A 27011-nucleotide genomic window follows, 5' to 3' on the forward strand; every position below is an offset into this window, starting at 1 on the left:
TTCTTATATAAACTGTAGTAAAGTTTTCTCCCTCCCCAGGGGCAAACGTGAGACCCCAGGGTCATGAAATTTACAAGTTTTTTGGTGAAGCACCTTAAGACCCTTCCATCTATAAAGTGTGTTTGATTCCACCATATCTGAGAGTAGAGAAGAAGATCTTTGAAGTTTTAGTCAATTTGACCATTTTTGGCCCCGCCCCTCAGGCCCCTCCGGGGTTGGGACATTATAATTCCCAATTTTGGTTGACCTTTAACCATAAAAGCTTCCTGCCAAATTTCATCGAATTTGGTTCAGCGGTTTTGGAGAAGAAGTCGAAAATGTAAATTGTTAACGGTCGCACGACGGACGATGACGGACGACAACGAACGATGACGGACGCACGACGATGGGCAAAAGGCGACTAGAATAGGTCACATGAGCGAAACTCAGGTGACCTAAAAACGTAAATGTAAGTAGTCAAAATAAGTTAAATACTTTCACTGTGGCACTGTCTATTTGACACTTGACTAGTCGTCCAGCCAGCGATATATATATGGGTATATCTTCTATCGCATCTCGTAAATTGTGTTCATGCTATCCGGGGGTATCCGAGGTCAGCCTCTGTCGTTATCTTTATGACCCCAAATCCTCTAAACCAGTGTCATTTTTCTTTTATCGTACTTGAAAAGTGAAACCAATTTAAACGTATATTACTGGTACGTGTGATATATCATACCTCTTTGTGGGTTTATCATGAGTCTTTCTCTCCAATTTCCCGTGGTATATGTGACCAACGAAGAGCAGTTGTGTCAAATATCGAGCACTCCTAAAACTGTCGGATTGTAATAGTTCCCGGCTTTCGGCACGTATTTATATACGAACACCTGTGTATAATGTTCAATTCGCTATATTGTTTAAATGCGCTTCATATCTTACGTTCAGAAACTTTAAAAGAAAAAAAAACACGATTCTTTTTCTAACCAGTTTCATTTAAAAAAAAATATAAAATAAAAATAAACCGACGTCATTAATACGAACTATCATGTTTTGATATCTGCTCCATTTTTTTTTAAATTTTCGTTGTAAAAAAACAACAAAAAACAAACAAAAACAAAACAAACAAACAATTTTGATGTTGTCTGCATATGTTCAGAACTTCAAGGTAAAATACCTCTTCAATCTTAAAAATAAATTTTAAGATTGTAAGCTAATTCGGCGCTACTGTACAGACCCACACACAGCACATAAGGGGAATACCGTTGACGTGCTATCTTCGGCGAATTTTGAGTGAGAGATGAACTTTGACCTTAGGTGACAACCCTCTTGTATCGACAGGGAACCTTGATATCTGTCCGTGTCACAACGGAATGTAGAAATAAGTATCTGTATTGTGAATCACCACCGTACAGGAAAACCTTGAGAACGGGAGCACGCGCCTTGCACTCTCCGTCTTCTGCCTGAATAATGTCCGCCTTGCCTCTATGCCTTCCAACAACATGCAACCGTTGTATCGGTTGAATTATTTGACGTACTATTCTACGCCTCCATACAGAAATGCTTTAACTGGACACGGCATTTAAAACTGAAGGAAGTCAACAATTTTGTTCTCATATGTCGAGTGTCTTCTTTCCAGGGCAGACGAAGAAAATAAAAAAAAAATCAGCCATAAATTACACTTGACCTGGGAATGGGAATCGTGACCGATTTCCTACTAGACAATATAATTGTTGTGTTTTTCCGGTGTGACTTTCCAACACTCTATAGACAGACTCATTAAGACAATGACCGATCTATATACAATTTCCGACTGGAATAAATTTATAAACAAGAGGCCCATGGGCCTTAACGGTCATCTGACAAACACTTACACTTACAGCAGGGACACACACCCCAATCCAGCATTATTACCATAAATTATTTATCGCAGCCAGTTATGTTTTAGATCAAATTTGGTTTTTATCCATTTAGCTTGTCCAGGAAGAGCAGCATCATAAAGCAAAATTTTAGCCAAGTTCCCATTTTTGGGGCATGCCCCTCTGTCCCAATGGGTCAGACAAGACTCATTTATATCAATTAGGATTGCCTTTCCCCAATGATGTTTCATACTAAATATGGTTGTAATCAATTCAGGCATTAAGGAGGAATTGCATTTTTAAGAAATGTTTAACCTAAGCGCTCCTTTTGCCCCATCTTTTTTTCCCCAGGGGTCAAACCTGTCTCATTAAAAATATGATTGCCGTCACCTTATGTTTCACATCAAATTTGGTTGTAATCCACCAAAAGGTTAGGGAGGATTAGGATTTAACAGCAAATATTCACCAAAGTTCCCCTTTTGGGGCCCTGCCCCTCAGGCCCCAGGGGTCACACTAGCCTCGTTTATATAAAATATGACCACCCTTCCCAAAGGATGTTTCACACCATATTTCGTATTAATCCACCCAAGGGTTAGAGAGAAGTAGGATTTATAGCAAAAATTCACCAAAGTTCCCCTTTTGGGGCCCCGCCCCTCTGGCCCTAGGGGTCAAACCAGCCTCATTTATATAAAATATGACCACCCTCCTCCAATGATGTTTCACACCAAATTTGGTAATAATTCACTATGGGTGTTAGGAGGAGTAGGATTTTATAGCAAAATTTCATCAAAGTTCCCCTTTTGGGGCCCCGCCCCTCTGGCCCCAGGGGCCACACCAGCCTCATTTATATAAAATATGACCACCCTCCACCAATGATGTTTCACACAATATCTGGTTGAAATCCACCAAAGGGTTAAGGACGAGTAGGATTTTATAGCAAAATTTCATCAAAGTTCCCTTTTTTGGGCCCGTCACTCTGGCCCCAGGGCTCACACCAGCCTCATTTATATAAAATATGACCACCCTCCCCCAATGATGTTTCACAACATATCTGGTTGAAATCTACTAAAGGGTTAAGGAGGAGTAGGATTTTATAGCAAAATTTCATCAAAGTTCCCCATTTGGGGCCCCACCCCTCAGGCCCCAGGGGTCACACTAGCCTCATTTATATAAAATATGACCGCCCTCCCCAAATGATGTTTCACAACACATCTGGTTGAAATCCACTAAAGGGTTAAGGAGGAGTAGGATTTTATAGCAAAATTTCATCAAAGTTCCCCATTTGGGGCCCCGCCCCTCAGGCCCTAGTGGTCACACCAGCCTCATTTATATAAAATATGACCGCCCTCCCCAAATGATGTTTCACAACATATCTGGTTGAAATCCACTAAAGGGTTAAGGAGGAGTAGGATTTTATAGCAAAATTTCATCAAAGTTCCCCTTTTGGGGCCCCGCCCTTCAGGCCCCAGGGGTCACACCAACTTCATTTATATAAAATATGACCGCCCTCCCCCAATGATGTTTCACACCAAATTTAGTTGTAATCCACCCAAGGGTAAAGGAGGAGTAGGATTTTATAGCAATATTCACCTAAGTTCCCTTTTTGGGGCCCCGCCCTTCTGGCCCCAGGGGTCAGACCAGCCTCATTTATATAAAATATGATTGCCCTCCCCCAATGATGCTTCAAACCAAATTTGGAAGTAATCCATCCAAGCGTTAAGGAGGAGTAGCGTTTTGAAAGAAAAAGTTTACGGACGGCGCACGGCGGACGGCGGACGGCGCACGGCGGACGACGACGGACGAAGCACGATGACTATAGGTCATCCTGACCCTTTGGGTCAGATGACCTAAAAAGCTTATAATAACCGGCAGCAAAGATACAATTCAAGACCTTCATTTTCGCTTTAAGATACAAATGTATGTGTTTGTTTTGTGTGTGTAGGGAATCGCTCATCTTTTCACTTTTGATTTGAGCGTTTGCCCTTGTAAGGAAGGCAATAACTTCCGTCCCAAAACTGAGATATACCAAGTTATCCTTAAATGACATCAAGCTGACGTTTCTTGCATGACGCTCAGCTCCGAAAGTAGCTCAAGTGGAAATCTAACGAGGCCAATTCGATAACAGTTTAATATACCCGGAAATATGTTCTGACGTTTCTTGGAACAAAAGCACAATAAACCATTCTCGATATCAGTCCCTAGTTGGTAGAACGTTATAATAACACCGATTCAATCAACATCCCTTTCTTTTTAGTAACAGTCATCCTTCCCCAGTGTGCGTTGATGGAGTTAACATATATATGTTCTTCAAATTATAGGATGCATTTTTTATAAATTTAGAGCTATCTACACATACATCAAAACTCTTAAAACAGCTCAAAGCTAAAACAAAAAGACACTTGAATACAAAACTCAAATTTTATTTTTTTACATTTGTAGGATTGACATGTACTCCATTTATCAACAATGCCAGACATGACAGAAACTTCTTGCATAGTCTATCTAGCACCACACAGAAACAAATGAGTATTTCCAGAGAAGCTAACCGTCTGAGTGACAGGTGGTGTACATTACATCTAGTGGCGACACCACTCTGATGGGGGAAGGGAGACAACTCCCATCCGGTGGCTGAAACCATTTACCCGGGATTAGACTTATCATAGAAAATCAGTCGTGTCTAAATTATATTAAATATATCTGCTTATTTTTCTAATGTTACAATGCCGATATTAAAATCTGAATTTAATTTTTTTTTTTAATTCTCTCAAATCTTCAATTACTGAACATCATTTCAATCACATTTGGCAAAAGGTCCATAAAAGATTACAAAAAGATCTCTGCGAAAATTTCTTGATGAATATTTTCATGAACTGATTTTCCCTGATAACCCTAACTTTGAAGCACCACTTAAAGACATACTGTAGTCACTACAAAGGTGAGCAATGCTGAGGTATTGAATAGCACTGACAAAAACTGGCCGTATACTCAATATAAAGAACACATCGGGAGGATGATCGTTGTATCTCCCTTCAGTCATGAATATTTACTAAGGTATTTTCTTTATCAAAAAATCAGGATTTTTCTTTATTAAATTTTTTTTTCTAAAAGCAGTTTGAAACAAAAGGTTTTATTCCTAAACTTTTGATGTAGTGAAAATTTAGTACTTTAAGGAAGTTTCGTTATCCAGGAATATGAAATTGACGAATTATCCTAGCAACATCTGCATACCTGGTAACCAAACATTATAGTGACCAAGATTATTAATATACAAACTAACATTGACAAAGACTATTAATAATCAAGCATTATAATGATCAAGACTATTGCAATCCAAATATATTATATTAACCAAAACTTGTGTAAGTAAAACTAGATTACTTTGTCAATCAAAACGCATAATAATGGCACTTTTGTGACAGACATTTATGCAGTTCAGGGGCAATGATAAATATCGGAAAAGATTTCTTAATAACACCAAGAAAATTTGGAAGACTGTGAAGGCACCTCATTAAAATATCACAAATATTCCTGACAAAGCTTTTGAGATTTACATTTCATATTCTTTCAATTATAACTCAAAGCTGTTATATTTCATAAAAGAAAAATACCAAAAATATTTGTTTTTATAACGTACAAATACGGAGGATTCTTTAACAGCAGTATTACAATATTTAAAGTTTAACGAAAAAGAAACAGATCATATCAAGTCTTGACAAATCTTATTTCATATCAAACTTGATCATATCTGGGGTATAACAATGTTTTAACTAAGACTATTCAAGTCTGAGGAGGAATCTGTGTCCGATTAGTCGACGTGGATTTAGGAGAAAATGCTCAGCAGATATTAAAAGATATAAAAATATAGGAAACAAAATAAAAGATCTACAAAAGCTTATAACGCAACAAAGAGCGAACCAGCATTTCTTTAATAAGTACTAGGAATGGTAGATGTGATGAAACAACGGATACATTTCAAGCATCAAGGTTGTTATGGCAACTCTTGTTCTACTAAGTTTTTAAATGCTGGTAAATAATTTTCTTTGATATTCACAAAATCAAAAATTTACAGTACCAACCAGATAGATTCATGGCATTTCATAATGTGATAGAAACTTTCTAAATTTGAAGATTGACATTGAAACCATTTCTTTGTGTTTAAATGTATTTCTGGGATAATATCATCGAAATTGATTCTCCCTTCTTTAAACTCTCAACTTTCAATATATTTCCATACATGCATCCACACACTTCATGAGAGATTCACACTATTGAGATATACTAACTTGACCTTTGACCCAGAGGTCACACTATTGAAATGCACTATCATGACCTTTGACCCGGAGGTCACACTATTGAAATGCACTAACATGACCTTTGACCCAGAGGTCATAACTGTACTAGATCTGGGTCTTACAAGTTCTTTCTACCATAAGATTAGATCACTTATTGCTTTAAATTTCATATCTACAAGCTATATTTCTCAAAACTTGCAACATCGTGTACTATAAAATATAGTCAGCCTGGATACCTATCAGTACAAAAATGATAAAAATGTTTTATATAAACATACATGATTAATATACAAGAATGTAAAAAGCATCAGTAGAGTGTATATAAGGGTGACTACCGGTTTATCAAACATGTAAATATTTTACGGAAATAATGAATTTTAATTTAAAACACGTACAAGGGTTTAACAACTAACATTGCAGCATGAAGCCTTATACATATATATATTGTATAATTAAATGGATTTACAGATTATCTATGTGAAAATTAAAGCTAAAATGGTACTAAATCATACAAAAAAGTTTATAAATGAACATACTCTCCAAACATACTACTAATGTAGTGCCGGTAATAGTGATTTATTGAAACAAGTTCCCAACGAAATGTAACCACATAGAAAGTTGGATAAAGTCTCCGGATCCATGGAGAATGTCACATATATTTTTGATATATACAGATAATGTATATAATTAATGTATATAATTATGTAAGAAATAGATAGCTCTATACCTCTTGTTCATATGGGTATATGGAGAGGGGTTGAATTTCACCCCCTACCTGTATATATTTACATAAATATACAATCAACACTTTCATATTTTACTTAAAAATACTATCATATAAATCATGCTTCAGTTATGTAACCGGTCATTCAAACATCACGTAGAAAAATCTACTCAGTAAAAAAAATATGTAAGCATGGCACATATGGTTGGAATTGCATATTTCTAACAGCATGTTACATATTTGTCTCCATGACAACCTGTATTCAAACCACATCACTGCAATCCAATGCTCAATCATACGTGATTCACATGTTTAACCGAAACTTTTGTTCAATTGATCAACAGAACTCTTCAATTACAAGACATTACATTATGCCCGCCTACAGTATCTTCAGGAACTGAGAGTGGTCTCCCTTCCTGCAGTTTAATTTCTATTAAACATCCTGTGAAGTTATCTGTGTATCTGCCAGCGGTCATCGATGAGGGGTCGGGGACACCACCTGTTGGGTACAAAATTGAATATTTAGTTTCATCTTCTAACAAATTACTTCCTGAAATGGTTATATATATGTAAACTTTATCTATTTTACAACAGTTATGAAACAAGATATATATCAACTTGTATTAATCACGCTTGTTGGCCCGGATGGAAGCACACAAGGGGTCTTACTGTAGGAAGAAACCGGACTACCCAGGGAAACCAATGTGGTCAGGGAGGTGACCCCATACCTGTTTTTGACATCTGACCTGGGAAATATAACCCTGACCACTTCTGTGAAAGGCAAGTGTGTTTCCACTGTGGTATCCAATAATTGGATTCCTGAGTACATATTACTAAAACAGGTTTAACTTTGCTCAATTTTTTTCATGTGATATTTTATACTGTTTTGATATGTGGCTGTGAAATAGCCTTCCATACTTCTACCCTAAAAATAATTACATACAGCGTCACTCTAACACCTAATGTTGATGGAACCTTCCAAAGATATAATAGATATTGAAATAAGTTTTGTATTCCTACAAAATACATACCAACATATATGTTTCCATTAACATTCAACATTTGTAGATAGCCCAATGATGTACCGGTTTCTTTTGGTCCCCCATCAATAGCTAATGTGCCAGTCTTTCCAAGTCTGTAAATAAACAACAAAAACTTTATTCTCTTAATCTTCAGTAAACAAACAGCAAAAATTTTATTATCTTAATCTTCAGTAAACAAACAACAAAAACTTTATTCTCTTAATCATCAGTAAACAAACAACAAAAACTTTATTCTCTTAATCATCAGTAAACAAACAACAAAAACTTTATTCTCTTAATCTTCTGTAAACAAACAACAAAAACTTTATTCTCTTAATCATCAGTAAACAAACAACAAAAACTTTATTCTCTTAATCATCTGTAAACAAACAACAAAAACTTTATTCTCTTAATCTTCAGTAAACAAACAACAACACCTTTATTCTCTTAATCTTCTGTAAACAAACAACAAAAATTTTATTCTCTTAATCTTCTGTAAACAAACAACAAAAACTTTATTCTCTTATTCTTCAGTAAACAAACAACAAAAACTTTATTCTCTTAATCTTCAGTAAACAAACAAAAAAACTTTATTCTCTTAATCTTCCGTAAACAAACAACAAAAACTTTATTCTCTTAATCTTCTGTAAACAAACAACAAAAACTTTATTCTCTTAATCATAAAACAAAAAATATCTAATCATATAACTCTAAGTGTAATGATGGTTTCATAATATTGTTTTCAAAATCTAATTGCCAACAAATTCAATTAATTGATTTTGTATACTGAAAAAGCTTGTGAGTTTGATCATCTGCCAATTAAAAGTAGCCTTATAAGCCTGTTTCTGTCTCAATTTCAAGGTGGTTGTTTTTTTCACCTTGATCCTGTACATACATGTATCAATAGACCTGACCCTGTGGCTATTTCACTATTAATGGCTTACCGTGTAATTTTTATCCTGTGTACCTGTCCGTCGTTCACTGGGAGAGCTGATCTCATGTTGGCTGCTCCACTACCCAACTCATAGCTACAACATACATACAAAATTAGATCTTGTTGTTTTATAGACATTTCTAGATGTCAACTGTGCTTGTTAACAAGATTTTGTTTGTTTTTGTTTTGCCTTTGTTTTGTTTTTAAATATATTCTTTATGTAAAATAAAAAAAAAAAAAAAATGGCATAAAGGAAATGTCTCCCAAAATTTCAAATTATTATTTTGGTGATTAGTGAAATATATATAATATTTTATTTTGTTTGTAAATTTATTATCACAATTTCTATCAAAATTTGTAATTAGCAGGTAGATGTCTGTAAGTAAGAGAAAATAGTTGATTAACTTTTCGACTTCCATCACTGACCTGTAATAAACGTAACCATCGCGGAGTCCAATCATCATATAGTCCCCAGTAGAGACAGACTGGCCCTGGAGTTGCCTCCCCTTGCCAGAAAATCAAGCCGTTGGGCTGGTTGGTGCGGATGGTCAACTCCACGACCTTTTCTACTTGGTTATGGCTGTAGGGGAACAAGTCACGACTCAGCTCAACAAATCCGTCACCTTCCATGCGGATCGAGCCTGTATAGGTCACCACTGTAAGATAGGAAATTACATTACTGCCAAAATGTGTATTGGTCTGTATGCGCAGTTGACTATATCTACATTATCAAACTCGTGACTGAACTATCTGATCCCTGACTCGACTGGAGTAGTTTCCCTTGAACACACTCGGTAGAACACCACTCTATTACCAGTAATCTGCACTGACACTTCTGGACGTTACTTTATTCTGCATCGCTTTCAAGATAGTGATGTGCATGTTGTCTTTCTGAGCTTTGACTCGTGGTCTCAAATGCCCGTCACCGAATTTAAATTTCTGTCACCGAATTTAAATTTCTAATAGATCCTTACAAACAAACACTACACATTTTCCACAGCACAAGAATGCTGAGCTTGCAGAGAATTCCCTAGATATCATGGAATTAAAGGACTAAACAAATCATCTAATTCGAAGAACAGTTTCTTTTTTGTGCTCCGAGGCCAGGTAGGTTAGGGTAGGTATTTAGCTGGTATTTTCCAAATCAAGTTTGTCTTGGTAGATATGATAGCAAAAGATATAAATAGATAAGTGTTGGACTTAAAAAAATGTCAATGTTTGTACATAAAGTTAAAAGGAAGTGTGAGTGAAAATTATGTTTTAACATTTCAGATATTCAGTGGAAATAAACCTTGCAATAATGTGCATGCTTACCTGATTCACAGTTATCTCCCATGAAACCTAGAGGGCAGTCACATCTGTAGCCATCGTCTGTGAAGCTACAGATTCCACCGTTCTGACAGGGTGCCCGAGTATTACAAATGTTGATTCTCATTTCACAATGTGTACCTTCAGACAAAGACAAACAAATTATATTCTAGAAATTATAGTTTCAGCTAATTGTCCTGAAAAATGCATTACTGATGTCAACAATCATGGCTTCCTGTTTCTGTCTTAGTGATAGGCATGTATAGTATACGAAAAAATCAGAAAGTACACAATAACTCTTAAACTGTTTGTTTACTAATTTGAAAAATATATAATTTTATTTGACACCATGCAGTGTGTTACCAGGAATCAGAACGAGTATAATATACTGTATTTAGACAAACAAACTGGACGACTGAGCCAATGCTTCATGTTTGTTACAGTAACTTACAGGTGACCAACAGGTAGCCATCAGATGACCTGACAGGTAGCCATCAGGTGACCTACAGGTAGCCATCAGATGACCGACAGGTAGTCATTAGGTGACCGCCAGGTAGCCATCAGGTGACCTACAGGTAGCCATCAGATGACCGACAGGTAGTCATTAGGTGACCGCCAGGTAGCCATCAGGTGACCTACAGGTAGCCATCAGATGACCGACAGGTAGTCATTAGGTGACCGCCAGGTAGTCATCAGGTGACCTACAGGTAGTCATCAGGTGACCGACAGGTAGTCATTAGGTGACCGCCAGGTAGTCATCAGGTGACCGACAGGTAGTCATTAGGTGACCGCCAGGTAGTCATCAGGTGACCTACAGGTAGTCATCAGGTGACCAACAGGTAGTCATCAGGTGACCTACAGGTAGCCATCAGATGACCGACAGGTAGTCATAAGGTGACCGCCAGGTAGTCATCAGGTGACCTACAGGTAGCCATCAGATGACCCGGGAAGCATATATCCCTATCTCACCTGTAAAGCTCTCCGGACAGATACAGCGATAGTCATTGATGGCGAGACTTTCACACTCTCCTCCGTTGTGACAGGGGCGACGGTTACAGATGTTACGATCGGTGCAGTCACGGATATCCATACTGTTGATGGCGTCACGGATCAGATTAATTGGTACCATATTAACTGTCAGCTACAAATGAAAGAAACAAGTTGAGATTGGTAACTGGAATTTGTCCTCAAGAAAAGATCAGGTTTAAACCTCATCAATGTTTCTAAGAAAAGTTAAAAACATTCCTAACTTTGTAATACTTTCCTATGAAAAATTCTTTCATTTGAATAAAGTCTAAGTCGTCAAAATGGAACTTAAAGGAAAATATGTATTTTTCCCAAGTAGTAAGACAGTTTTACTCGCAAGGTAAACTGAAGTTCTTCAAGTATTAAGTCCTAAAAATCTTAATTCGCCCCGAAGAATCACTAATTACCGCAAAGATAGACGATATTTATGTAAGATTTGTCATTATTTTGTACATTACGCATTTATTTCATTACTAGTAGGCACAAACACTCATATAATCCTTGTTCGGACATAGATTTCATCAATAGAAATTTTGCACGTTTCTGCTGTCCGAAAGAAGGTATGCCCCTTTAAGAAAATCTTCCTCTAAGATATATTTTATGCATCAGAATTCTTATGTCTATAACTGTAAGTACTTTAACCAGATGTTTTTATTTAAGATCTAGATGCACGGCTGAATTAAAATTGAATTTGAGCTTTTCATCCAATCAAATATCTACATCAACCTGGAGCTCCAGGCCTAATGTGACTTTTAACTACAGTCGAATCTGTATTAAGTGACCACTCAAGAAAAGTTGAAAAAAGATCTCTTAATGGAGAGTGGTCTCTTAATAGAGATTGTATATTAGAATTAATAAATGTTCTTCAACTTTATGTTTTTTATCAACTTTATAAATCGGTAATAATGATTATAATGGTATATAAGAAAAGTAAACCATCAATTTGAAAAAAAACAATTTTTTTTTCTTTTTAGCCCACCATCATCAGATGGTGGGCTTTTCAAATCGCCCTGCGTCCGTGGTCCGTGGTCCGTCCGTCCGTCCGTCCGTCCGTCCGTCCGTCCGTCCCTCCGTCCGTCCGTCCGTCCGTCCGTAAACAATTCTTGTTATCGCTAATCCTCAGAGAGTACTGAAGGGATCTTTCCCAAATTTCATATGTGGGTTCCCCTTGGTGCCTAGTTATGCATATTGCATTTTGAGACCAATCGGAAAACAACATGGCCGACAGGCAGCCATCTTGGATTTTGATAATTGAAGTTTGTTATCGCTATTTCTGAGAAAGTACTGAAGGGATCTTTCTCAAATTTCATATGTAGATTCCCCTTGGTGCCTAGTTATGCATATTGCATTTTGAGACCAATTGGAAAACAACATGGCCGACAGGCAGCCATCTTGGATTTTGACAATTGAAGTTTGTTATCGCTATTTCTCAGAAACTTATGAAGGGATCTTTCTGAAATTTCATATAAAGGTTCCTCTTGGTGCCTAGTTATGCATATTGCGTTTTGAGACCAATTGGAAAACAACATGGCCGACAGGCAGCCATCTTGGATTTTGACAATTGAAGTTTGTTATCGCTATTTCTCAGATACTTATGAAGGGATCTTTCTGAAATTTCATATGTAGGTTTCCCTCGGTGCCTAGTTATGCATATTGCATTTTGAAACTAATCTGAAAACAACATGGCCGACAGGCAGCCATCTTGGATTTTGACAATTGAAGTTTGTTATCGCTATTTCTCAGAAAGTACTGAAGGGATCTTTCTGAAATTTCATATGTAGGTTCCCCTCTGTGCCTAGTTATGCATATTGCATTTTGAGACTATTCGGAAAACAACATGGCCGACAGGCAGTCATCTTGGATTTTGACAATTGAAGTTTGTTATCGCTATTTCTCAGAAAGTACTGAAGGGATCTTTCTCAAATTTCATATGTAGGTTTCCCTCAGTGCGTAGTTATGCATATTGCATTTTGAGACCAATCGAAAAACAACATGGCCGACAGGCAGCCATCTTGGATTTTGACAATTGAAGATTGTTATCGCTATTTATCAGAAATTGCTGAAAGGATCTTTCTGAATTTCATTTGTAGGTTGCCCTCTGTGTCTAGTTATACATATTGGATTTTGAGACCAGTCAGAAAACAACCTGGCTGACAGGCAGCCATCTTGTATTTTGAAAATTGAAGTTTGTTATCGCTATTGTACAGAACGTACTGAAGGGATCTTTCTCAAATTTCATATGTAGGTTCCCCTTGGTCCCTGGTATTGCATTTTGGGACCAATCGGAAAACAACATGGCCGACAGACAGCCATTATCGCTAAATCTTAAATTTTATATATAGGTTCCCCTTGTTTGAAAAGTACTAGATCTAGAGGGCTGTTTCTGAATTTACACAGATTAGTAAGACTTAGAAGAAGGGAAAGTAGAGAAAAGATCAATCTGACATGGAACCTATAAAGATCATTCAATGGTGGGCGCCAAGATCCCTCTGGGATCTCTTGTTTTTTTTCTTTTTCATTTTTTATTATTATCATTATACTGATTTTTATCGTAACATATATATTTTTTGTAATTCTTTTGCATAGCAAAACACATCAATTCAACATTAGAAATATATGTTATTGGTTAATTATTTTTTTTTAATTCCTGAAATCTTGGTCCGGACATGGATACTTCTATTTGCTTATTAGAGAGTTATTGTTATCACAGGAATAAAAAATTGCCGTCGCTGGTCGCGTAAACAGAGGGTCACTTAAAAGAGTTCAAATATATAACGAAAACGCTCAGGAGGAATTGAAATGGTCGCTTAGAACAGAGAGTCGCTTAATAGAGATGGACGTCTGGACAGATTCGACTGTACCTCAGCTATACAGCCCTGGAAACCGGACGTCACTTGAACTCCTCGTGGGATGATCACTGATGGCTCGACACCTCCAAGGTAAAGGTTGGTCCGAAGGTCAAGGCCAACAGTGTTGCCTGGTGATGTGGCTATAACAAAGGGCAGATAACTTGTGTCAGAACAAACAACACCTGTTGGTTTTGGTTCAGTTGCTGGGTGATTGATATTTTAACTGAAAAATTCTTCATCAAATGTGTCAACAGCAAAAAGCAGACAAAAACATGGCCAAATAGCAATTTATAAAACACATATGCCAATAAGCGTTAAAGCATTTGAATGCAACCTCACTTCATATTCATGGCATTTAAGCTTATTGTTTAATTCTTGTCATACCTACCGATCCATTTTGAGATAATTAAGCGTTAATGGAAAGAATTTATTCTTCGAGAGGCATCAATCAAAATTGTACATCGTAATTTACACAAATATTGAGAAAGCATATCCAGATATATCAATCTAAAACTTTTAACAATTTGTGAAGGGTTAGCCACAAAAATAATCATCCACAAAAATCAATTGATTTGCAGAAAATACACCATTGGCAGCAATCAGTTCTGAAGAATCACCAACTTATCTATCATTCAAACCACTGCACTGTAAAGACTTCCTCCAGAAATTTTTGTATGAGTTTACAAAGAGAATAAATTAGAAAAAGGAAAACTCATTTTAAAGCCAAGTGAAATTGTAATGCAAAGAAAATTTGGAGTATGTTACTAAAATTTGGAGTATGTTACTAAAATTTGGAGTATGTTACTAAAATTTGGAGTATGTTACTAAAATTTTAAATCAATCTGCTACTGAACACGAATATTTTTTTTCATAATTTCTATAATTTCACTCATGGAAGTGTGCAGTGTTTTATATAAAGGTCCGGCCTGCATACAAACGGGCAGCTATATACTACAAGCATGACACTTTTACACCTAGCCGTAACCTAGCTATACAACATGATTCGCAGTGCAGAGTATCAGCTTGGTACCAAGGGAGACAACTCTGTAACCATGCAAAACGGGCAACATGCACATGTTTATGCAACTAGATGAAGATGCAAGTCAATTTATGAATAAAACTTATAAAACATGTAATGATAATATGGTCAAATTTATAGCTTTAACAGGTGAAAGAGTATCCACCAGATCATCTGAAATTATGCTAATTTTAGAAAATAATACACTTTAATCATCGACCTTAGGTAAACGTCTGTTCCTCTAATAAATTATTATGTTATAGCTGATGTCTTGAATTTATTATTTTCTCCATAAAAAATAACTTTTCTTGAGACTAAAATATAAACCATACTATTACTATGTTTGATCAGAATTGGTAATGTTGCAAAAAAAAAAAAATCTTTAGAACAACACTGAAATCTTATATTAAATTCTACCATGTTTGCTATGTAACGCCAGTTTTGATTGGTTTAAAACCATGTATTATTTAAGAAATAATTAACGATGATTCGTGTATTGTTGTTGGATATACAACGAGGAAGAGGATATTTTGCAATTAAATTAATAACGAAGGCCGCAGGCCTGAGTTATTAATTAAAATTGCAAAATATCCGAGTCCGAGTTGTATATCCTGCAACAATACACGAGTCAAATTGATTATTTCTATTCTACCATGTACTGTTTAGTTCTGAGATCGACCTCTTTCTTATAGAAAAACAGCAGAGAAACCCCGGAAAAACCTTGTAATTTATTTCTTGAGTATTGCATTGTTTGTTGATGAAATATACATTTCTTTACAGGCACTACAGTACTACGATCAAGAGCATCCATCATATGGCATTGATTTTGAAAATTAAAAAAAAAAAGGATAAAAAAAAAAGAAAAAAAGGGGGCCTCCGTAGGATTCAAACTCGCGTTGTGATAAAAAATTTATTAAAAGACTAACCCATTAGCCCACTCGGCTATAGTAACCTTAAATGAAATGAGTGAATATTAGATATATAAAATTGTAACAGCCGTGACTCACGAGCGTGTATTATTGGCACGAGCGTGTGTTATTGGAAAATAATACATGGTTTTAAACCAATCAAAACTGGCGTTGCATACCAAACATGGTAGAATTTCCAATAACCCACGCTCGTGCCAATAATACACGGTCGTGAGTCACGGCTGTTACAATTTTAAATATCTAATATTCACCCGTTTCATAAAAGGTTACTTTAGCAGAGTGGGCTAATGGGTTAGTCTTTCAATATATTTTTATCACGACGCGAGTTCGAATCCTACGGAGGCCACCCCTTTTTTTTCTTTTTTTTTATCCTTTTTTTTAAATTTTCAAAATCAATGCCATATGATAGATGCTCTTGATTGTAGTACTGTATTGCCTGTACATTTCATCAACAAATAATGCAATACTCAAGAAATAAATTACAAGGTTTTCCCGGGGTTTCTTTGCTGTTTTCCTATTAGAAAGAGGCCGGTCTCAGAACTAATTTAATTGCAAAATATCCTCGTCCTCGTTGTATATCCTGCAATAATACACGATTCATCGTTAATTATTTCTTAAATAAACTCTTTCAAGCCAAATATCCATTTAATATTGGAATATCAGTGATTTTTTCCCTGAAAAAAATCTGTTTACATTGAAAAGTCTGGTATAATATCTAATGCAAAATCAAATCACAAAAACAAATGCATTCATAAACTTAGAACAAAAACAAATCACTCAAAATGGCATTTATAATTACAACTATCCTTAGCAGCAACATATGATAATGTAAAACGTCTACAACCATGCCCACTGACAAATGTTGTGTAAACACAGGCATATTATAACTAAAGAATGCTTTGTAAGGAATTTCTGTTCAAACAGATTTTGGTCCCCAAATAAGGAAATAAGGAAATTACAATTAATGTTTGAAATTTTGTTTATCTGAATAACAAAGTTAAATACTAGTCATTCAATCTACACCAACAACTCAAATAACTATATGATGGAATTATCCCGAGATGAATCTCAAACAACACCTACAGTCATCAAATACAATAAACATCCAGACATTCATACTGATATATCATATATAGCCAGTTATTCACCAAAAAACAATAGATGACAACAATCATTTTGTTTACGATACAAAATAGGTAACATTGTACTATATGATATCACAACATCCATGCTTCATCCTCGGACCAGAAATTACAATAGGTAAAAATCTCGGTGATTAAAACAAACGATAATGTCACTGTTGACAAACAACAACTAAACATACTGTTTACCTGGGTCAATTTTCATATCTTAGCTCTAGGTAACATTTCGAGAGTGGATCAAATATATACGTGTAATATTCTATCACATGATTCTGGGTCAATTTTCATATCTTAGCTCTAGGTAACTTTTCGAGAGTGGATCAAATATATAATATCCTATCACATGATTCTGGGTCAATTTTCATATCTTAATTAGCTCTAGGTAACTTTTCGAGAGTGGATCAAATATATAATATCCTATCACATGATTCTGGGTCAATTTTCATATCTTAATTAGCTCTAGGTAACTTTTCGAGAGTGGATCAAATATATACGTGTAATATTCTATCACATGATTCTGGGTCAATTTTCATATCTTAGCTCTAGGTAACTTTTCGAGAGTGGATCAAATTTATAATATCCCATCATATGATTATCTCCTTATGAAAATTGACAGGTATACAGTGAAATTTACATTCCTCCACAAAATGATCACAAGGTACATATCATTATTTCAAAATTATGCATAAGGAGCATGAGAAAAATGAGCATGTACCAAAGAAAACAATGTTACATTAATTAATCATAGTGAAAATATTGAAGGAAGTGACTGTCGGGGAACATGAATGACAAACTTTTCACAACAGCAGGAACGAAATGCAAGAAACAAAATGGGTTTGTCACATCAGGGAAAATAGTCAAAGCCAGCCAACTGATCACTAGTAACCATAGCAACAGGGGACATGGAGTACAACAAATCCATAGCAACAACCAATGAAAAACAGGGAAGACAATCTGAACCAACAATGAAACAAATCAAATCAGACATTTGAATTCCTGAAAATTGTTGAAACAATTTTTTGGAACCAGGGAAGAGAACGAAACAAATACACAAAAGCAACATAAACGCTTCTTCTGACTCTTTTATTACGAAAATAAAGAAACTCAAAAAATGTCCACAAGGTTTAATGTAACAAAAAACATAAACTCTTGCAAAATAAGACATCAATTCAAAGAAAAATCATAATTTATTACGTAGTCGTTGGAATGGTTTAATTGTGGAAATGAAAATGAAAGATATGATTTTCCACAAAAAAAAAAAAAAAAATTCATTCTAGAAGTTTGATACTGGTGATGAATATTTTGAATATAACTAAGGTGATTTTGAAGAATGATTTTTCAGCATGCCAATGTTGAACTAAATCAATTTTTACAGTCGATGCAAACCCACAGCCCATTGATGGTACTACTGAGCAATGATATATATCATCGGCAATATGCTACCCTTTAATTTTATATCCCACCACTCAGTTAAGACTAAAGAAATGAAAGAAAAAGAGAAGAAAGCTTGAAATGTTTAACCTACACCCCTGGTTATCACTTTAAATCTCCTCTGTAACAATTTCAGAGATTCTTTCTGATCAACAGGAATGTGCAGATTAAACCGTGCATAAAAAATTCCACGGCATTCTAAAAAAAATATTAAATAAATGAAAATACAATCACCGCTACCGCAAGGAAATCTACCCACACAAGACTACGCTTGTTGGAAAATGATAGAAAAATAAGCGTACAAAAATAGTTGCAGCAAAGAGAAAGTCAGAAGCGTCGAAAGCAAAATGAACACCAAGTGAATACAAATGGTTTGAAACGACAGACACCACTTGGTTGCAGCGGAGTTACCTGCCCTTCTGTAGCGATATTGCCTACGGAGATGGTAGTTGTAGTAGTTGCGGTATTGATCTCTATAATAACTCCATGGCCAGACTACATACGTAAAAACGTGATGGACAAATATGGTCAAAAACATCAATGATATTATAGACATGTATATATTATAGGTACATCCACAATCGGTCAAGATAGAAATATAGTTCATGCAAAATTATATCCATCACTGGTCTAAGTAGAAATGCATGTTCAAAGAAATCCGTCTTGTCATGTACGTGTTAGGAGTTTCTGATAGGGAAATTGAGCACATTCAAATTCAATCTATCAAAAAGTATGTTTATCGGCCAGCTTTTGACATCTTATGCCTGAAGACTAGGTTTTTTAAACGTTTTTCTATTTTTCCTGATGAACTACATGTATTTGGAATTTTGAATTATTGTAATAATTAAGTCAGTGTCCATGCCAACAGGATGAAAGAGAAAGTAATTCAGTAATTCATTGCATCGGCTGAGTAAAACTAATCAAAATGTTTGTTGAACAAATTCCTATAGAAACATAATTGTTTTTAAAACAATTTGTTTCTGATCAGATTTTGATAAATTTTCAGACAATTTCTAAAGTTACTATTCTGAAAGAAGCCTTTTTCAATACAACCACAAATTTATTTCAAAATTTATCTTGAAAATATGTGACTAGATTTCACATGTATTCAAACATAAATATTAATTTTAATTAAATCTTTGCTTCATAGCTTTTCAACTTTGAATTTAGCAGGTATTAGTAAGGTTAAAGCGAAGTCACAGAGTCCCATATTCTCCAGAAAAAAAACGCAAATCCAAAAAGCAAACACCTTTATAAGAATATCTTTTGTCGTTTGTTAAAATTGTCCTTGTGGATTATCAAAGCGAATTCAGAAAGCTGGCAGTGTTTAAAGAGCTGACTGAATCATTTGCAAAATGGACAAAGTGGAATGGAGTTCATAAACTAAAAGGCCATTTGGAATACAATTTAACAATAGGATTATCAGCAAAGCCATGGTATAATCAACAAGTTATTGTAAGTCTGCAATTATTCTGTGTTCAAAGTTATATATTTTTTCCAAAAAGATTTTTTTTTTTTTTTTGTGAAAATTGAAAGTGAAAATTGCTTGTTTTGAAAGCATTTACTTTTATGGGTTAAAATATTTTGTTTATAAGTTGATACCAAAGTTTTTGATTGTGTGGCCAGTAAAATATTCAGACTACAGCATTCAAGTAAATGATATTGGAGTGTATATAACGTCTAAATATACTTTACCTACTGTGTCTTTCATATGTACACTATTTGTGTGGATTCTAAATGGGAGTGCTATTTCACACCATGCAATATAGTATATTCAAGGGGAGATAATTGATCAAATAAGGGAAATAACTCTATTCAGATCTCAAGTTATTGCAGTGCTGACCTGGTTGCATCAAACTATACTAATTATAAGGAAAATAAATGTTTGATCAAAGAGAAACAATGTGAATGTATCATCAATATAAATATGCAGTGCTATATATATTTTCAACAAGATAGAATACACTTGATTCTGAAATACCAGCTTTGCCAGTTGCCAGCAGCACGGTAGCAAAACTATATACATACATGTATGCAAATGAGGCTCAAATGTCAAAGTTTTGTCATTTTTTATTTGATCAGATTGCTTGTCATGGAACCTTTGTGGTAAACAAATTTTGAGATGTTTATCAAGATTGGTAAACCATTTTGGTGAATCGAGTTGCTCCTGGTAAAAATCATGCCAGAATCAAGTGCACCCGTATATATTTGGGTATGTTATATAAGGGGAGGTAACCAACCAGTGAAGGGAGATAACTAAATGATATCTAAATATGTTTAACTTATATGGTACAGTGCTAACTTCATAACATAAGGAGATATAAATAATTTATAACAAACAACAATATTTTTGACAATAGGTGGCATATCACTAAAAAAATAATAAAAAAAAACAACAACAAAAAACAGATTGCAGACTGAAATTCTGTTACAAAGTTATACTGGTTCTCACACAGCATATATACATTTTTTGTTTTTGTTGCGGCAGGCAAGCAAAGTTTCATGCCATTATCAATCGTTTCAAGTTTACACCTACATTTCAAGTTTACATCTACAAGTCCTTGACAAATTAATTATCAACAAAAAACCATTAGATCTATATAAAGCTGTATGATTCTTTTCATAAAACTTGAAGATAGATGTATTATATTCGAGACTGGATAATGTTTTGACGCTTTTAATATGTAAATGAGAATGACTTAGATCTGCTATTCCGCAGAGTGCAAATGTTTGAATAGCAATATGCCACCTGTATATTTTCTACAAAATATTTACGGGGTCAAATTTAAGTTTTCTCAAAATGTACAAGTCCACACCTAGATTTTTGGTAAATATGAATTAATCAAATATTCTTAAAGAAGGAATTCAGGGGAGGTAACAGGTAAGGCTTACCTTTGACTGGTTCCTCATCATTGACAATGAGCGTTCCTTCCTGGTTGTTTTTGGACAAAGAAACCCTGGTCCACTGGCCAATAGTTAAAAGGTTTCGGCTGTTCAGGGTGGCAGGTCCTAATCGGGGTCAAAATTGCAATATTTTAAATATTTATCAAAAACATTCCATAAGGAAAAATAATTGTAAGTCTCTCAAAACTATCACTTAAGACACATTATTGAAATGACGGAATAGAGACAAGTCATTAACAAGATTCCGTAGTTGTTTTGAGAACAACCATTATCATTTTACCTCACACAAGAGAACAAGAAAATTGAATATTGCTAAAGCATGTGCCCTACTGGCCCCCAATAAATATAGTAAGTGACCCTGACCTTGATCCAAAAACCCTGAATCTCGACCTTATCTCAAGGAATGAAGCTGCTAGTAAATCGCTAACAAACTCTGGCATTAAATGCAATATGTACACACGTAAGAGACAGACATCTATAGCCCCCCCCCCCCCCCCCCCCCCCCCTCAAGATTTATGTTTTGCATTTTTTCCTATAAAATACACTGTTGATAAATGTGAGATGCATTCTCTCTGTATCATTTTTATTTTTTATTTTCTACACAGAAGGAACCAGCTGTAGTAAATGACCATCTCACCTGATCCAGTGTTGTATTTGTATTCCAGGTATCCGTTACGCAACGCCACGCTGATGTAGTCACCAGATCCCTGTTCATCATGGCCGCTGTACAGAATGATTCCGTCATTCAAGGTACCGGGTTTGAACTCAAGGTCAATTTTCATCTGGTAGCGAGCCCCCTTAATGGGAGCATAGGTGATAAAGGAGGTTCTATTAAACTGTGGTGTTGCAATGGTCACATCTGCAAAATACAAAGGGACACAACTCATAATAAAGGTCTCATTAAACCAAGGGAGGTAATTAAAAAAAATTAAAAAATGGTAACAACACATACAATTGTGAATGAAAATGTTGTGGAATTAAATGTCTTGATGTCTCTCCTATGAACCTCTGAAGCAACCAAGTCCAAAGACAGAAAATAACTGAAAGTTTAAGTTAATTTGAATACTGTTTAAAGAGTTCTGGTCAAAATTTCATTTCTTTTTTTTGGAAATAATTTTTTTTATGTCGATAGGTGTGAAATCTCAGGACTGATGATTCACTTTCTCAAGCCACTTACCCCTCTGACATCCTGGGCCGGTCTTGCCAAATGGACAGATACATTTGTAGCCAGGACGATCTACTAGGTTCATACACTGACCATCGGGTCCACAGGCATCTGAGAAAAAGTTGTTAAAATACTGTATTACTATCCCTTATACTGAACAGTGCTTATAAATCAGTGATTTTGTCAATGTGTCGTATAGTCTTACAGCCCATTATCAATGTAAGACAGCTCTTAAAAAATAATAAAAATATACTTCCGAAAAGGGAATCTTTTTAACCCTTTCACCCCTACTGACCATATTGGACTTCAAATTATGAAAGAGTGGCAGAGTCCACTAAAGTTTCTTAGGGTTGAAAGGGTTAAACTTATATATTAAGTAAATGATGAATAAATCAATGTTTGCCAGTAAGGAACCTTTTTCCGATGCCAATAAAATCAAGCATACAGGGTTATACTTAAGCAATACATGTCCCCTACTGGCCCTCACTAAAAACAGCAACAGTGACCTTGACCTTGACCCAAAAACCCTAAAACTTAAACTAGTTTCGAGCTATAGTAGTCCTTTATCATTGTGTAAAGATTGATGAAACTCCCTCCAGGAATGAAGCCGCTAGAGTGCTGACAAACTTTGCCGTTATGTTCAAATGCCCAAGACATAGTCCCCTGGTTTCACAGATAGGGGATTATAACATCAAAAGTAATGCTAGGATAAATTCAACCAATACTTTTCTGAAAAAGTCTATAACCACACAATGACTGTAACATACGTACTTGGATAGCACTTTTCTCCAGTGACCTCACACCTGCGGCCGGTGAAACCTTCCGGACAGATACAGTTGAAGCCTTGGTCATTGTTTGCTGGGCGACAGAGTCCTCCGTTCTGGCACGGTTGGGACATACACATAGAGTAGGCCTCCACACCCACCATCTTGATGGAGTCGGCCCCAAGGTTCAGGTCGACACCCTTCAGCTGAACCTGGCTCACACTGCCTGTACGGTACAAAAGTTACTTCTTGATAAAAGGATACAAGAGGAATAATTCCACATGATATTAAAAGGAGTGATAGTTCTATGCTTTATGATATTAACAGGAAAAATTGTCTTAAATGATATAAGGAGGAAATATATTTTCATATTACAATCTATATGGCATTAAAAGGTGAAAACCCATGCCATTAAAAGGAATAATATATATAAATGATATTAAGAGGAAGAATGATTTCACATGACAATCTACATGATATTAAAAGGAGCGAAAATTCCTCATGACATTAAAAGGAATAATAGATTTAAATGACATTAAGAGGAAGGATATTTTCACATGACAATATAAGTAGGAATTTTTCTCAATATCTAGATTTAAGACATTTCTTACCAACGAATCCCTCACGGAAACCGACACCCTTTGGAATGGCATTGAAGTTAGGAACACCACCAAGGAAGAGGTTGCCACGGAGATCAAGTCCCTGGAAGTTACCCTGGGACGTCCCAACATAGGCTGGTTCTGTGTCCACCACCATTGTACCTGGAACATAAAAATATCAACTGTAAACAGTCCGATGAGCAACAGAACATTTGACAGAGGATAACCGGGTACTCGTGTTAAATATATCCGTCCATATAAAACCATAATGCACTTCTCATTGCAAAATAAAACAATAATTTGACAATTTTTTTTAACACAGACAAAGATTTCAATGGCACCTTGACCTTTGAACTTTTACCATTCGACTCCAAATCAACAATAGTTAAAATTAAGTGAAGTTTCTTGATACAACATCATGTGATACCTTGACTAAGAATTCCTCATCTGTTATGACCTTGAACTCCGACTCCCAAATCAATAAGAATACATTTAACTGCAATTGTCCTGTGATTATTCAAATCCTTGGTGGACAATTAAATCTAAAATTTGGAATCTGACCCCCCTTTTTTTTTTTGCTCTTTTCATTTCTTTAAGAGAGGGTAATTAAACTCTGAAATCTAAATTTATTCAGGCACAATATCAGTTTATATATCAAAATATGAAAAAGGGGTGATAACTCCCTAATTTATTACTAACCCTGTCTCCTGTTCCGTGTCAGTTTGATGGTATGAGACTGGTCCAAGGCAAGCTTGTGGTCACCCTTGATGATGGCTGGTCCGGATCCCATGTCAAATCGGAACTCAGGGTAGCCCTCGGACATTCCGAAGGAGACAAAGTCGCCGGTGGTTCCGGTGTCATACTGACCATTGTAAATAACCAGTCCGTCGGTCGTCTCAGGTCTCAGCGACAAGAGGATATCGAAGTCCAGGTATACGTCGTTCAAGGGAGCGTAGGAGATGTAGGATACTGGATCTTGTGTAAATCTTGGCACGAGATCTGTAATCATTAAGACAAAGAAGTTAGAATACCCACAACTTCTACTAAATTTGTAATGATACTGTTTAAATACTAATATTTTTCGAATATAATTTTGTTTAACTTTTATATTTTATTTGCAACAACATTATGAAATATGTTATATCAACTTATTTTAATCAATCTTATTAGTCCAGAGGGAAGAGCTCAGCCAAGGGAGCTTACTGCAGGTGACTGTCATACCTTTAAGAATCAATCCGAAATATTGACATTCTTTATCTCTCCTACTCCTTTCCTTAATCGTATGCTTGATGTGATATGATGCTTTGATTCAGGGGTTATGATGGGGGGGCTGAGGGAACAGTTACATATGATGATGGGCATTAATTCTGGGTAAGGAAGGGTAGGTATGGAGGTACTTGTGACCTCCATGCGAAGTCTTCGATCATAGTATGTCACTCGTGAAAATCTAGAATTTTTCATTTCTTTCCGAGTATCTGGAGATTTTTCCGATCCCATACCTCCTACTCGGAGCTCCATGGAATGCTCGTTGGACCCTAGTTCATTCTGGGCATTACACACGTACATTCCCGCGTCCTCTGGTTTCACCTGGTCGATCCTCAATGAGCCATCCTCAACATCGTACTCTCTTTAATAGTAAAACATCGCTAGTTAATGAACATTGTCTTGTCAGTGAAAGTGCAACATACCACGATGACCATAACTGATTTCAACTGATGGAGACAGAAACTTTGAGAGTATAGAAAGTGAATTCTGAAACACTTAGATGGAGTTTGATTCTCAGTATTTGGTTCCTGAATATACAATGTGTATTTCAGTTTGTCTGTAATGAAGTGTTATTGGCATCAGATTTCAGTTGAATCAAGTTTTATCAAAAAGTTTTGTAACAAATTATATCAATTTTTTTTAAACAGACTATTTTTCAATTCAAAGCAAAATGTTTATATTTCAGAAATGACATTTTGACTTCCAGAATATGCAGTTTAAATTTTCAAACTTGAATGAGTTTTGGAAGCAAAACCTTTTGGACTATTACAGCTATGTTTATCTAACTGTACAATCAAAAACTCTGCGAGTTGTTACCTAGGCATATCTCCATTCTTCCTGTACCAGCGGATCTGAGGGGCGGGGTAGCCTGTCGCCTCACAAGCAAGGGTTGCACTGGTACCCAAAGCCGCAGTCAAACTGTCTCCTTGGCCGGAGATCAGAGGACGAGCTGAAAATTAAAAAACAACCTCTTCAAAATTGTGCCCTGTTTGTAGTGAACTACATTGCTATCCAGGAAAAACCCACTTTTCAGACTCACTATATATTTCAATCGTCAAAATACAATAAAATTTACTACAACTTCTCTTACTTCATTTACTGCCTCACCTACAGTAAAGATTTATTTTCACATTTCTCTTCTTTGATATACTGACAAATGTTTTACAATGCCATTTCCTTTTAACTTTTCTCTTCTTTGATATACTGCCAAATGTTTTATAATGCCATTTCTTTTTAACTTTTCTCTTCTTTGATATACTGCCAAATGTTTTACAATGCCATTTCTTTTTAACTTTTCTCTTCTTTAATATACTGCCAAATGTTTTATAATGCCATTTCTTTTAACATTTCTCTTCTTTGATATACTGTCAAATGTTTTACAATGCCATTTCTTTTTAACTTTTCTCTTCTTTAATATACTGCCAAATGTTTTACAATGCCATTTCTTTTAACTTTTCTCTTCTTTAATATACTGCCAATGTTTTATAATGCCATTAATTCATTTAGAAAGGACTGGCAGTGTAAGGAGGGTTGACGACTCACCCCTTATGTACAGAGTTACTCTCTGTTCCACCTTGCCGTACAAGTTCTGCGCCTCACACAGGTAAGTTCCAGCATCAGACAGCGACACTTCAGGAATGACGAGGATGTTGTCATTGATGAAGGCTGCGTCAGACAAGGCTCCCTCAATCTTCGTCCACCTGACCACGGGACGTGGGGTTCCTAAAACCAAAATTTCATTAGTGATAGCTGATTCAGATTGTTAACTGTTTAACCAATTACAGATACTTAGTATATGATATATCC

The 27011-nt window shown here is 35.7% G+C and overlaps 1 protein-coding gene across 1 annotated transcript in view; it reads right to left on the bottom strand.

Annotated features, from left to right (window-relative positions):
- Positions 1 to 4236: 4236 nt before the first annotated feature.
- The window catches only part of LOC117345181 (basement membrane-specific heparan sulfate proteoglycan core protein-like), a 168047-nt gene continuing 145272 nt past the window's right edge, over positions 4237 to 27011 (bottom strand). Inside the window, 18 exon segments of the mRNA XM_033908186.1 lie at positions 4237 to 7347; positions 7880 to 7983; positions 8815 to 8898; positions 9231 to 9295; positions 9297 to 9460; positions 10119 to 10253; positions 11082 to 11253; positions 14000 to 14127; positions 18919 to 19002; positions 21400 to 21516; positions 22049 to 22270; positions 22589 to 22687; positions 23348 to 23566; positions 23952 to 24101; positions 24639 to 24938; positions 25439 to 25566; positions 26022 to 26154; positions 26748 to 26927. Of these exon segments, the coding sequence (XP_033764077.1) occupies positions 7199 to 7347; positions 7880 to 7983; positions 8815 to 8898; positions 9231 to 9295; positions 9297 to 9460; positions 10119 to 10253; positions 11082 to 11253; positions 14000 to 14127; positions 18919 to 19002; positions 21400 to 21516; positions 22049 to 22270; positions 22589 to 22687; positions 23348 to 23566; positions 23952 to 24101; positions 24639 to 24938; positions 25439 to 25566; positions 26022 to 26154; positions 26748 to 26927 (2633 nt within the window). The 3' untranslated portion in view covers positions 4237 to 7198.

This window comes from Pecten maximus, chromosome 16 (assembly GCF_902652985.1).
Source record: "Pecten maximus chromosome 16, xPecMax1.1, whole genome shotgun sequence".
Classification (NCBI taxonomy): Eukaryota; Metazoa; Mollusca; class Bivalvia; order Pectinida; family Pectinidae; genus Pecten; species Pecten maximus.